The 12,639-nt window shown below is 35.7% G+C and overlaps 1 protein-coding gene across 3 annotated transcripts in view; it reads right to left on the bottom strand.

The window, feature by feature from the left end:
• C2CD3 (C2 domain containing 3 centriole elongation regulator) overlaps window positions 1-12,639 on the bottom strand; it is a 149,725-nt gene that overhangs the window by 93,443 nt on the left and 43,643 nt on the right. For all 3 annotated transcript variants that reach the window (XM_041729982.1, XM_041729980.1, XM_041729981.1), the window contains exons 8-12: window positions 12,254-12,401; window positions 9,310-9,461; window positions 8,459-8,668; window positions 7,512-7,624; window positions 1,123-1,241 (exon numbers count right to left, since the gene is read on the bottom strand). In XM_041729982.1, the coding sequence (XP_041585916.1) occupies window positions 1,123-1,241; window positions 7,512-7,624; window positions 8,459-8,668; window positions 9,310-9,461; window positions 12,254-12,401 (742 nt within the window). The remainder of the gene's footprint in view (window positions 1-1,122; window positions 1,242-7,511; window positions 7,625-8,458; window positions 8,669-9,309; window positions 9,462-12,253; window positions 12,402-12,639) is intronic.

The raw sequence follows: 12,639 nt of genomic DNA on the forward strand, positions 1-12,639 counted from the left end.
AGGGGAAACATAAATATTAGCAAAGTTATTTCTTGGTGTTGGGATTTAGACAATTTTGCTTTTTCAGAATTATTTTTTCAAGTTCTCTGCAAAAAACACATACAATTCTTTCATTAGAAAGAAGCCATGAGCTAGGTGATTCAATGTAAATATACCGGAATGTTTATAGAGAGGCAGTCTTGAGGTTGTAGAATTGTGTTTTTCCACCTCTTCCTATTTTGGTAAATTTTCCAAAACGAATGGGATGCCTGGGTGGCTCAGCGGTTGAGCGCCTGCCTTCGGCCCAGGGTGTGATCCTGGAGTCCCGGGATCGAGTCTCACACCAGCCTCCCTGCATGAACCCTGCTTCTCCCTCTGCCTATGTCTCTGCCTTTCTCTCTCTCTCTGTGTCTCTCATGAATAAATAAATAAAATCTTAAAAAAATTTTTTTTCCAAAAAGAACTTATTTGTATCCTCTGAAAAAAAACAACCCCCCCCCCCCCCCAGATACATTCTTTGTGCTCTCCATACCAAAGAGGTGGTCAAAGATTAGGAAGGCTATGTAGTTTTACTGAAAGAAGTTAAAAACTGCTCACAACATAGTTTATGGATTTATGCTGTGCCAATTACAAGTGGATTTTATAAACTTGGAATAAGCTGATCAAAACTGCTATCTACATTATATTATCTTGGACCTCTACATATTTTGCCTGAAAATAGGAAATAGAGTCTCAAATTAAGGCTCATAATCTATATCAATCCAGATAGTCCCCTCTCTGTAGCAGGGAATACAGTGAAGAGGTTAAGATCATAGGGTCTAAAGCCAGAAAACTTGAGATAGAATCCTGCCTCGCTTTATCTTTTATTAACTTGAGTGATCTAAGTTACTAAACTTCACCAAATCTCAGTTTCTCTGTCCACAAATAAAGAAAATACTGTACTTAATTCACAGACTTGTGATGGTTAAATTTGGTAGTATATTGGTGTAGTACCTTTAGCATATCTGGCTTCTGACAAATAGCAAACAGATATTAGAAATAATAATAAGCTATGTTTGGAGAAATTCCTAGTACAGGTAGGAATATAATTTTAAGTATATTCTAATTCCCTAGTGTAAATGGTAAGGCAAAGGTCAAAGGTACCTTTTTCTGTGGGGTTTTCTTTGCATAAATTTGGAAAGTGAGATTGGAATTCCACCAGTGTTCTATCATTGGGCCACCAAATTGTACTGGAAACACAAATCGCTGTTGGAATTTCACCACTGTAAGGAGAACCAAACACATAAGAACATGTCAGGCTACCCAACTAGAGTCATCATCAATTCATGCTTTGACACCACCCACCTCCCTTTTGATCTAAAATCTCTTTTAGAAATTTAGTCAGTGTGGGGCACCTGGGTAGCTCAGTTGGTTAAGCGTCTGAGTTCGGCTCAGATCATAATCTCAGGGTCCTGGTATTGAGGCCCACGGTCAGTCAGGTTCCGAGCTTAGTGGGAAGTCTGCTTGCCCGTTTCCCTTCTTGTGCACTCCCTTTCTAATAAGTAAATAAAATCTTAAAAAAAAAAAAAGATGTGAAGAGATATATCTGGTAAGTGTAAGATGTAAGGTGATAGGATTTGTTTTAAGAAGACAAAAGGTAGGTAGTATAACAAAAAAAGAAGGGAGTGGGCCAGAAGTGGGACAAGAGGGATTAAATGAAGAGAAGAATTGAATCAAAAACTGTAATACTGAAAATGAGTTTATTTTTTGGCTGAAGACTAGGGGACTCCTACTGTCACATTTACATAAGGTATCAGGTACTGATGTTAGTTGGCAGTGTTAAGGCAGGGTAGAGTCTGTGTCTTAGAAGGGAAAGGATTTCTAGTGTAATAATAAATGTAAATGGAATAAAGTAGTGTTAGTATTTGAGTTTGTGCTCACTGCTACGGGGCTTTAAGACAGTTAAAAAACAGAAAAAGGATTTTTGGGATTAGAATAAAAGAATAGAGGAGGTCAAGCTCCAGTTCTATTACTTACTAGTGACCAACTTTACCACAATTTCCCACCTGTAAAATGATCTTCCTGTTCACTCACTTCTATACCCTTAAAATGGATCTGGAAAACCTTCATAAAAGGCCCAGTTACAGAAGAAATTGCTATTTGTGGTATTCATTCAAACTGACACTTTGGTTTATTGATCAATTTCATTCATCTTTGCCATCTTAATTCTTGACTCTGTATATTTCTCTTGGCACTCATAAACAAGATCTGGGTCTCCTAATCTTGATCTCCACATAGGAGCTGTAAACAAAAGGTCTGGGCCCAGGAACCCCACACCCATTGGACCAGTTTACCTGATTATTCAACCAGGAGAAGGGAAATAAGCAATACCTACAATCTCATTGGTGTTGGAAGGATTGAGGTAACAGATGAAAAAGCACTTTGAACACTGAAAAATCTTTTTTGTACAAATAGAACTCTATTTCATTCAGATTTTTCCTCACCATCTAGGTACATTTTTACACTGTATTACTCTATTTCTCACATAATTCTCGGTTTCTTAAGCTCATGGCTTTTTTTTTTTTAAATTATTAAAAGTGAGTTGGGCAGCCCCGGGGGCGCAGCGGTTTAGCGCCACCTGCAGCCCGGGGTGTGATCCTGGAGATCCAGGATCGAGTCCCGCATCGGGCTTCCTGCATGGAGCCTGCTTCTCCCTCTGCCTGTGTCTCTGCCTCTCTCTTCGCTCTCTCTGAATGAATAAATAAATAAATCTTTAAAAAAAAAAAGTGAGTTAAGGCAAGAATGAAATAAACTGTAAATAAATGGCTAAACAATGTCCCAGAGAAGATTTTTTTTTGTTTGTTTTTGTTTTTGTTTTTGTTTAAGAACTAGAAGTGATAATAATAGAGTTGGAAGGTTACTTTGAACATACCTAGTCTAATCTAGGTATTAAGGGGGGGCCTCAGATGAAAAAGGGGATTTTCCTTAAGCTCATACAATTAGTGCGTGGTATAAACAGAACTACAACTCTGTCTTCTAATTCCTGGCTTGATGCTTATTCCACACTGCCTGTATGATCTTTTTCAGAAGGACACAGGGAAAACTCAACCACTGTGCCCAACAATGATAATAATTTAAAAGCAATACAGATTAAGAACACATGAATTGGAATAAAACATGTTCTAGGTTAAGGGGCACCAGGGTGGCTCAGTTGGTTAAGCATCTGACTCTTGACTTCTGTTCAGGTCATGATCTCTGGGTCACAGGATTAAGTCCTGTGCTTAAGATTCCCTCCCTCCCTTTCCCTTTGCCCCTCCCTACCCTCTCTCTCTCTCTCTCTCTCTCTGTCTGTCTCATTAGATAAAGAAATAAAATCTTGTATGAAAATCAATGAAAAGGTTAATGTATATAAAACACTTAGTAGAGTTCTTGGCATGTAGTTTAGTGCTCAGTAAATGTGAGCTACTACTATTTACATACCATTTTAGAGTTTAATGATTTTATATTCATTATCCCATTTGTCCATCAATTCCTTGTGTCCTTGCTTTGCAGGTACTATGTTAACTGCAACTCATGTATATCAGAATTGTGTCCTTGCTGTATCTCAATTTTATAGATGGGGAAACTGAAGCTCAGAAAAGTTTTAAGAAACTCATCAGATATTGTATAGGCAGTTTTAAGAAACTCATCAGATATTATATAGGCAGAAGGAGATAGAAGGGAAGTCTAAGAAAAAAATCCAACATTTTTCCGTGCGATGGGAGTTTGATAAGTTTTAAGCATGTGAAAGCTCCTTAAACATACTTTGAGCCAACAGGATCTTGAATGCTCTGAACAAACTTCCAGAGCAGCTTCTGTTGCTGTCAATAATTTAAGCATATGCCAGAACATAAACATATGAAAACCTGTAAATCCCCCTTTAAGGTGATGGGGAAAGTCAAACAATGTATTCTAGTAAACAAAGAATACTTTAGGCATTGTTTTTTAAAAGTATTTTCTAACCAAAACCACAATTAGATACCACCTCACACTAGTCGGAATGGCTATAATTAACAACACAGGAAAAACAGATGTTGGTGAGGATGTGGAGAAAGGGGAACTCTCCTGCACTGTTAGTGGAAATGCAAACTGGTGCAGCCATTCTGGAAGACAGTAAGGAGGTTCCTCAAAAAGTTAAAAATGGAACCACCCTAACACCCAGCAATTGCACTATTAAGTATTTAGCCAAAGGATACAACCATAGTGATAAGAAGGGGCACATGCACTCCAATGTTTATAGCAGCAATGTCCACAATAGCCACAGTATAGAAAAAGCCCAGATGTCCATTTACAGATGAATGGATAAAGAAGATGTGATATATATATCACACATCTGTTAACATATGTACAATGTTTATAGTAGCAATGTCCACAGTAGCCAAACTATGGAAAGAGACTAGATGTCCATCACCAGATGAATGGATAAGAAGATGGGGTGTGTGTGTATATGTATGTGTATGTGTGTATATATACATATAAATATGTATGTACATATGTACATATATATGTATATGTATATATATATACATATATACACACATACACACAATGGACTACACCCAGCCATCAAAAAAAAAAAGAACTCTTGCCATTTGCAATGATGTGGATGGAACTAGAGGGTATTATGCAAAGCGAAATAAGTCAAAGAAAGACAAATACATGATTCCACTTATATATGGAATTTAAGAAACAAAACAGAGGAACATAGGGGAAGGGGAGGAAAAATAAAATAAGAACAAAAAGGGATACAAACCACGTGAGACTCTTAACTCTAGGAAACAAACTGAGTGTTGCTGGAGGGTAGGAGGGTAGGGGGATGGGGGAACTGGGTGATGGGCGCATTAAGGAGGACACTTGATGGAATGAGCACTGAGTGGTTTTGTTTTTTTTTAATTTTTATTTATTTATTCATGACAGAGACAGAGCGAGAGAGTGAGGGAGACACATAGGCAGAGGGAGAAGCAGGCTCCATGCAAGGAGCCCAATGTGGGACTCGATCTGGGGACTCCGGGATCATGTCCCGAGCCAAAAAGGCAGACACTCAACCTCTGAGCCACCCAGGCATCCCAGAGCATTGGGTGTTATATGCAACTAATGAATCACTAAATTCTATCTCTGAAACTAATAATACAGTATATGTTAATTAAATTGAATTTTTAAAAAATGTAGAAAAAAGTAAATATTTTTAATGATTGTATTGGATATACCCACATCAAATAAGAAATGAAGCATATTTGAAATTTTTCTACTGAAGCACTGTTTTTAAAAATAAGAATGAAAACAACCTAAATAGTGATATATTAATCATTAGGAGTGTTTAAATTATGGCACACTCATACAAGGGAATACTATATAGTCATAAAGGACTGGGAAGATTGAGTTCTTTAGGTCCTGGTATGAAAAAATTGCTGAGATAACGGTGTTAAAGACAAGGTGCAGAACACTGCATAAGGTACACTAATACTTGGATAAAAATGGGAAGGCAAAAAAGGATAAACACATTTACTAATCTATGCATGAAATACTTTAGGAATAATACAAAATTTACAGCATTGCCTACAAAGATTTTGAACCAAATGAATAGATTATATCTAGTTAAAAAAAACAAATAAAACAAAGCAAAATAAAAATTTAAAAATCCAGGGCAGCCCCGGTGGCGCAGCGGTTTAGCGCCGCCTGCAGCCCAGGGCGTGATCTGGAGACCCTGGATCAAGTCCCACGTCGGGCTCTCTGCATGGAGCCTGCTTCTCCCTCTGCCTGTGTCTCTGCCTCTCTCTCTCTCTCTCTCTCTCTCTCTCTCTCTGCATCTCTATGAATAAATAAATAAAATCTTTAAAAAAAAAATTTAAAAATCCAATGTTACCATGCTGTCTAGGAAAATTACTTGAATGTGTAGGAGAGTTAAGACCATATCTTTTAGTTCTTAAATTACCTCCCAGAGAGGAAATTCAACGCTAATGAACCATTTATGGATCAAACTGGATAATCAACGCAAAGATATTTGCAAAATCTGTTAGAAAGTTGTATAACTTTGGATGACAGGAACATAAATGTTTATTATAATACCTTTTTGCTTTTTTTGTATTAGAAATACTTAAAACAGAAAAAAATACAATACCAAAAGTACATGCAACAAAAGAAAAAAATAATGGACTACAGCAAAATTTAAAACATTTGTGCTAAAAAAAAAAAAAATTTGTGCTATAAACAATAGTATTTAGAAAATGAAAGGCCAGTCTGTTAATGTAAGAAAATAGTTGAAAATCATAGCTCTCACAAAGGCCTCATATCCAGAATATATAACCCATAAGGGTTATATATTACCCAGAACGTACAAAAAATTCTTACAACCCAGTAACAAAACTTAAAAATGGGCAAAGGATTACAACAGACATTTCACCAAGATATACAAATGGACAATAAGCACAAGAAAACACGCTCAATATCCTTAGTCATTAGGAAATGCAAATCTAAACCACAGTGAGATACTACCTCATAATCCCTAAGATGGCTAAATAAAAAATGATAGTGTGGGTGGGTGAGGATGTGGAGAACTGGAAACTTCCATATATTGCTGCTGAGAATGTAAAATGGTGGAGCAGCTGATGAAAACTAACTGGTAATTCTTCAAAAAGCTAAAACATACTTACCATATGATCTAGCAATTCTGCTATTAGGTTTATACCCAAGGGAAATGAAAACGTATATCCATACAAAAAAGTGCACAAATATTCATAAAAGCATTATCCACAATAGCCAAAAAACAGAAACAACCCAAATGACCATCAGCTAATGAACTGATAACCAAATGTGGTACAGCCATACAATAAAGCATTAGATAGCCATAAAAAGGTACACGGTAGTGAAACATGCCATAACATAGGTCAAATCTGAAAATATGGTAAGTCAAAGAAGCCAGTTACATAAAAATCACATATTGTAGGATTCCATTTATATGAAATGTCCAGAATGAGTAAAATGATAGACAGAAAACAGATCAGGGATTGTTTAGTGTGGGTAAGGGTAGAGATAGGAAAATTAAGAGTGACTGTTAATGAGTAAGGGATTTCTTTTCAGGGGATGGAAATATTCTAAAATTACTTTATGATGGTTGCACAACTCTTTGTATACACTAAAAACCACTAAATTCTTCACTGGGTTCAATAAACACTTCAATAGTTAAATCATGTAGTATGTGAATTATATCTTGATAAAGCTTTTAAAAAAAGGAATAAAAGAAAAATCGCAATAGTTGAGCAAACATGCTATAAGCAACAGTTCTGCATTCTAGTCTCAGGTACGTTACTGACTTGGTGCCTTGTTATCAGGATAGTCATAGCACTTCTGGGCCTGTTTCCTCACTTACAAAATAAAAGAATTAGAGTAGATTCATTTCACAATTCTTTCTCACTCTAAGATACTATGGTACTATAAAAGTCAGATGAGTATTTGGAGATTGAAAATTCTTCCACAGCCAAAATATTTAAGGAACAGAAAACTTGTCTTTCTCTTACTTCCATCTGTAATTTTACTGGAGGCGAGTCGAATGACCTCGGTGATCAAAGTTGTCTTTCCCAATCCACCTTTAGAAAAGCCCACAGGAAAGTGATATTCCACAAAGAAGGTGCTAAAAATCAAAACCAAAGAAAAGTGATTAAAACATAAACCAAATAACAAACGTATTTACTGTCTGATCCTACATATGTTTTAAGGCCCTATTTTCAGCACCTTAGGTCCCTCAAAGGACCTCTCTCCTCTTTGATGCCTTCACCAATCGTGTCAGACAGAGCTTCCTTGTGCTCCCATAGTTCATTCACTCTATTATTGAGACATAATTGACATATAACATTATATTAGTTTCAAGCATCTAACAATGACTTGATATTTGTATAGGTTGGAAAATGATCACCACTGTATGTCTACAAATTTTCCACAGCACTTTTATTTTTTATTTATTTTTAATTTTTTAAAAAAGATTTTATTTATTTATTCATGAGAGAGGTAGAGACAAAGGCAGAGGGAGAAGCAGGTTCCATGCAGGGAGTCTGTTGTGAGACTTGATCCTAGGATCACAACCTGAGCAAAAGGCAGATGCTTATTAACCAATGAGCCATGCAGGTGCCCCTCCACAGCACTTTTTAATATAAAACATCTATTTTGGCTCCTATAGCCATTTAAATGTCTCTCTCTTTGGCTGACTGTAAAGTATGTAAAAACAGAGTCAGGGTCTCAATTTCCTTTATTCTCACACTTACCTAGTATTGTCCTTGAAACCTACTGGGGAAAAAAAAAAAAAAGAAAAAAAGAAACCTACTGAGGAATTCAATGCATTTTTGTTGAATGATTCATGTGAAAGTACTTTACAAACCATAAAATGTTATACAATTATTTATTATATTACTATTATCATCACACACTTTTCAGAAATGTCAAATTTAGCTTTTCCATGTTAGAGACGTACCGCCTTTTTGTTGCCGTCAGCTTAGGTGGTCTCCCAGAAAAGCTTTTTTTGTCAGAGGTCATCTGAGGACTATCTGGAGGAACTCCCATTGTTTCAATGATGATTCTGACTGAATGTGTTCTACCCAAAAGGGCCAACCTATCCACACTTAGTGTCATCACTTGGGCATCTTCTGGAGTTTCTGATATCATCTGTTGTTCAACCAAATTTCTGAAAGGAGTTCATATGGACAGTGAAACAGGTAGCCCAAGACCCAACATGAAACAATCTAGTTTGCACAGGCAAGAAGACGAAAGGGGAAGGGCAGCAAGTATCTTAATTCACAAGTTATCAAGAACTGAGAAATGACTTTAATCAATAGAATTTTGGTCCTAATCCAGAGTGAAAGATATTTCAAAAAAATGTAAAAACATTCTTGTAATCTAAAGGTTTATCTCCATACAAGTATAGAAACTGATGTTACAGAATTAGATTTTCTACAAGAGCTACAGACAGTACACCTCAGTTACCCACTATTTTAATATAACTACTATCATCACTTTTGTATATTCCTTTTCATTTGCTTTCTTTATGCATATTTTCTACATAAGTGTAGTACAGCACACATTCAACCTAGAATTCTGCTTTCTCCCTTAACCATTTTATTATATCCATCTTTTCATATTATTACACTTTTAAGAACTTAATACTTAATGAATTATTGTAACTCACTTTACCAATATGATAGTGTTGGGCAAATACAGGTCATTTACTTAGGAGATTTTTTTTTTTTTTTTTTTTTTTACTTTAGGAGATTTTGTGAAAATAATCTTTGCTTTTGCCTCTAAATAAGCAATCATGGAAAGGCTCACCTATTTTTCTTGCCCGCTGCTCTTTTCTTCAACTTAAGATCATCTGACTCTAGAACCTTAGGAGATTTAGCAAGAACTTTTGACTGGTTCATTTTGTTAGAAGGGACAGTATCATCTTCACTGAAGAAATCACTGATGCTGATATCAGATTTCTATGGGGGGAAGAAACAAAAAGAGAGGCACTAAAAAAAATTACTTTAGGGAGAGTAGTAATGAATATATTTCTCTAAAAGTAATTAAATTCTTCTCTGCACATGAATCGTTCTTTTAAAGAGATAATTGATGCCAAGGTGATAACCTCACATTTTTCCTGGTATATAAAAATAAGCTATAAATTCAGTTCAAAGAAAATAAATAAAAACAGACTCTTCTTCCACATTCTCAACAAAAATAACAATCATTACTTATTTACTACCTACTAAGCATCTAGTACCAAAGACAGATTCCAAAGCCTGTATTTCTACCACAGTGTAATAAGGCAAAATGGTACAATGTCACCTAATTATATGGATGCAAAAACTCCATCTTTTTTCACCATTCTATACTACCAGTGATTTATTTTAATCTTGCAAAGATGAACTGTTTATTATGTCACATAACAATAATCTTATTATTTATCTTATCTTTATCTTATTAAGATTATCTTAATAATAATCTTATTATTAAGATTTTCTTAATGAGGGAACCAGTTGCTAAGCCTCCTGTAATTAAATTTTACTTGGAGAAAAGACAGCTTAACACAATTGACTCATCAGCCCTTTCTATCACAAAATGCAAAAGAAAGAGAGAAAACAGTGATATACTTATTTGGTTCCAAATTTAAAAAATGAACTTGTTAATATAAATGCAGAAATGAATCCACTGTCATTTTAAGTTTATCACTTCCACTTCCCTTTTCTCAGCATCTCAGGGTGTATACTATATTGACCTGTGACAAGGGTAACAAATTAATAGTTAAAGAAGTATGATCAAAATGTCCTTTAAGAAAGAAGTATAACTTTTTTCAAGGTGAAATTGCAAAAGCTTTTTGCTCTTAGGTTTTTCTTTATTAAGTGGCAGCTTTTAAAAATGGTTATAGACAAAGCATTCAAAATCTAAATGGGTCCACAGCCCAAAGGAAATTAGAGTAAATATAAACTAGGTGGTTCAAAAGCTAAGGATTTTAGGAACCAAAAACATGGGTTAATAACACTGAATTTCTAAGCTGTGGATGTTATTCAATATTAAAAGAATCAGGTGTGCCTGGGTGGCTCAGTCGGTTAAAGTGTCTGCCTTCAAGTTAGGTCATGATCTCAGGGTCCTGAGAACAAGTCCCTCAAAGGGCTCCCTGCTTAGCGTGGAGCCTGCTTTTCCCTCTCCCTCTGTTGCTCCCCCTGGCTGTGTTCTCTTATTCCCTATCAAATAAATAAATAAAATCTTAAAAAAGAAAAAAAAAAGGAACATCAAACCCTGGGGAAGGACACAAGTATTCTAACTCCTTGATCTTTTCATTACATCATAGTTCATTGGTTCACTCCTTCCCATCAGCAAATCTTTTCTAAAATTATTTTGTTCAATTAGCATGGGGATTACTTAGTGCCATTCATACAGTCATTTATTCACTAAGTCCTAAGTCCTCATTGATTATTCAATATCCATCAGGCTTTGTTGTACTGGCAATACAAAGATAATACAGACATGTTCTTATTCTTAAGGAATTGTATCATACAACATTGCCTGAATGTCCCAGGATCCTGTGGACATTCAGGCAATAAATTCTGCTTGAGGAAGTCTAGGATGTTTACTTCACAGAGGCGATCAGTTGAAAAAAAATTTTTTTTTTGATCAGTTGATTTAAAAAAAAATAAACTGAGTTTACTAGATGTCTAAAAGCATTTCAACATTCAAAGGAGAAGGATCAGTCTGAGCAAAAAATACACAGATTAAAAAAGAGCTAGAATGTTTGAGAAGTGATGAGACAATCAGTGTACCTGGATGGTAAAGGTCATATGTGGGAGATGAGGTCAAGACCAGATTCTAATGCCATTCTTTTTTTTTTTTTTCTAATGCCATTCTTAAAGCTTATGAGATGATGTGGTCTAGTGGGAAAAACATTAGTTTTTCTCTAGACAGACTAGGGTAAGAATTCTACTTCTGCCACTTAATTATTAGTTATTAACACCTCTATGTGTTTATATCATGTTATGTAAAAGATAATACTATCTCATAGAGCTAGAAAAATAAATAATAAATTTGAGACATTTGGCACAGTACTCAAAAATAACAGATAACATGTAAACTCCCTGGCACACCAAAAATCTAATAAATGTAAATTCCCTCTCTTTTTTTATCCCACAAGTAATATATATTCGTGATGATTTTTAAAATAGCAAGTCATGAAATCCTAGTAACTCTTAATGTCTTTTAAATTCATCACTTTCTTTCCAATCCCATTGCGGCTACTCTAATACACACCTCCAATAACCCAGCAGCTTCCTATCTAAGTATTCTCCCCTAAATTAGCTCCCTACACCTTGCCAGATTAACATTCCTAAACCACCATTTTGATCATGTCATTTCCTCCTCACCTGATATTCAAAGGCTTTCACAGACTACCTGCCTTATTGATAAGGACTTTCCCACATAAATTCTCATCAATTCAAATTAGATCCTTTGCAGTGCACAAATTGCTTCTCTAGATCTTTCTATTCCCATTTCATATCCTTTCTCTCTCTCTCTCTTTTTTTTGTAGTAAACTCTATAAGGAACGTGGGGCTTGAACTCACACCTTGAGATCAAGAGTCACAGGCTCTACAAACTAAGCCAGTCAGACACCTGTCTCCTCATCTGGAAAATGACATATGTAAAACGGACAGCTTTCTGTCTGGCAAATGGTAACGATGCCTGCAGCTAATATTAATACTCTTGTTCTCTAATTTCCAAAACTGCAGATTCAAGGACTTACAGGTGCTGTGTAAAATAAGCTCTCCAGGAGACTCTGGTCATACTGAGGATCATTAAGGTCACTGCTGTAATACACATCACTCCCAGGAGATGGGGAATCTGGAGGAGAACCTAGCCCATTCCAGTAACGATCTTGGGATAATTCAGCACTGTAGAGGTAAGAAAAAGACAACAGAAGGACATTAAAAGAAGTTTCAGTTGAGCTATATTTTTTAATTGAAAACTTTCTAAAAGTTCTAAACATGAAAGAAGACATGTTAAGCAGAGGACTCACATTAGGCAGAAGACTACCTGATAAATACTTTCATATTATATTTCCCCTCCTCTGGGATGCCAACAGCTAGCATTCAAAAAATACACTACTGACACTGATTGTGATCTCACTGA

The sequence above is a fragment of the Vulpes lagopus genome, chromosome 15 (assembly GCF_018345385.1).
Source record: "Vulpes lagopus strain Blue_001 chromosome 15, ASM1834538v1, whole genome shotgun sequence".
Taxonomy (NCBI): domain Eukaryota; kingdom Metazoa; phylum Chordata; class Mammalia; order Carnivora; family Canidae; genus Vulpes; species Vulpes lagopus.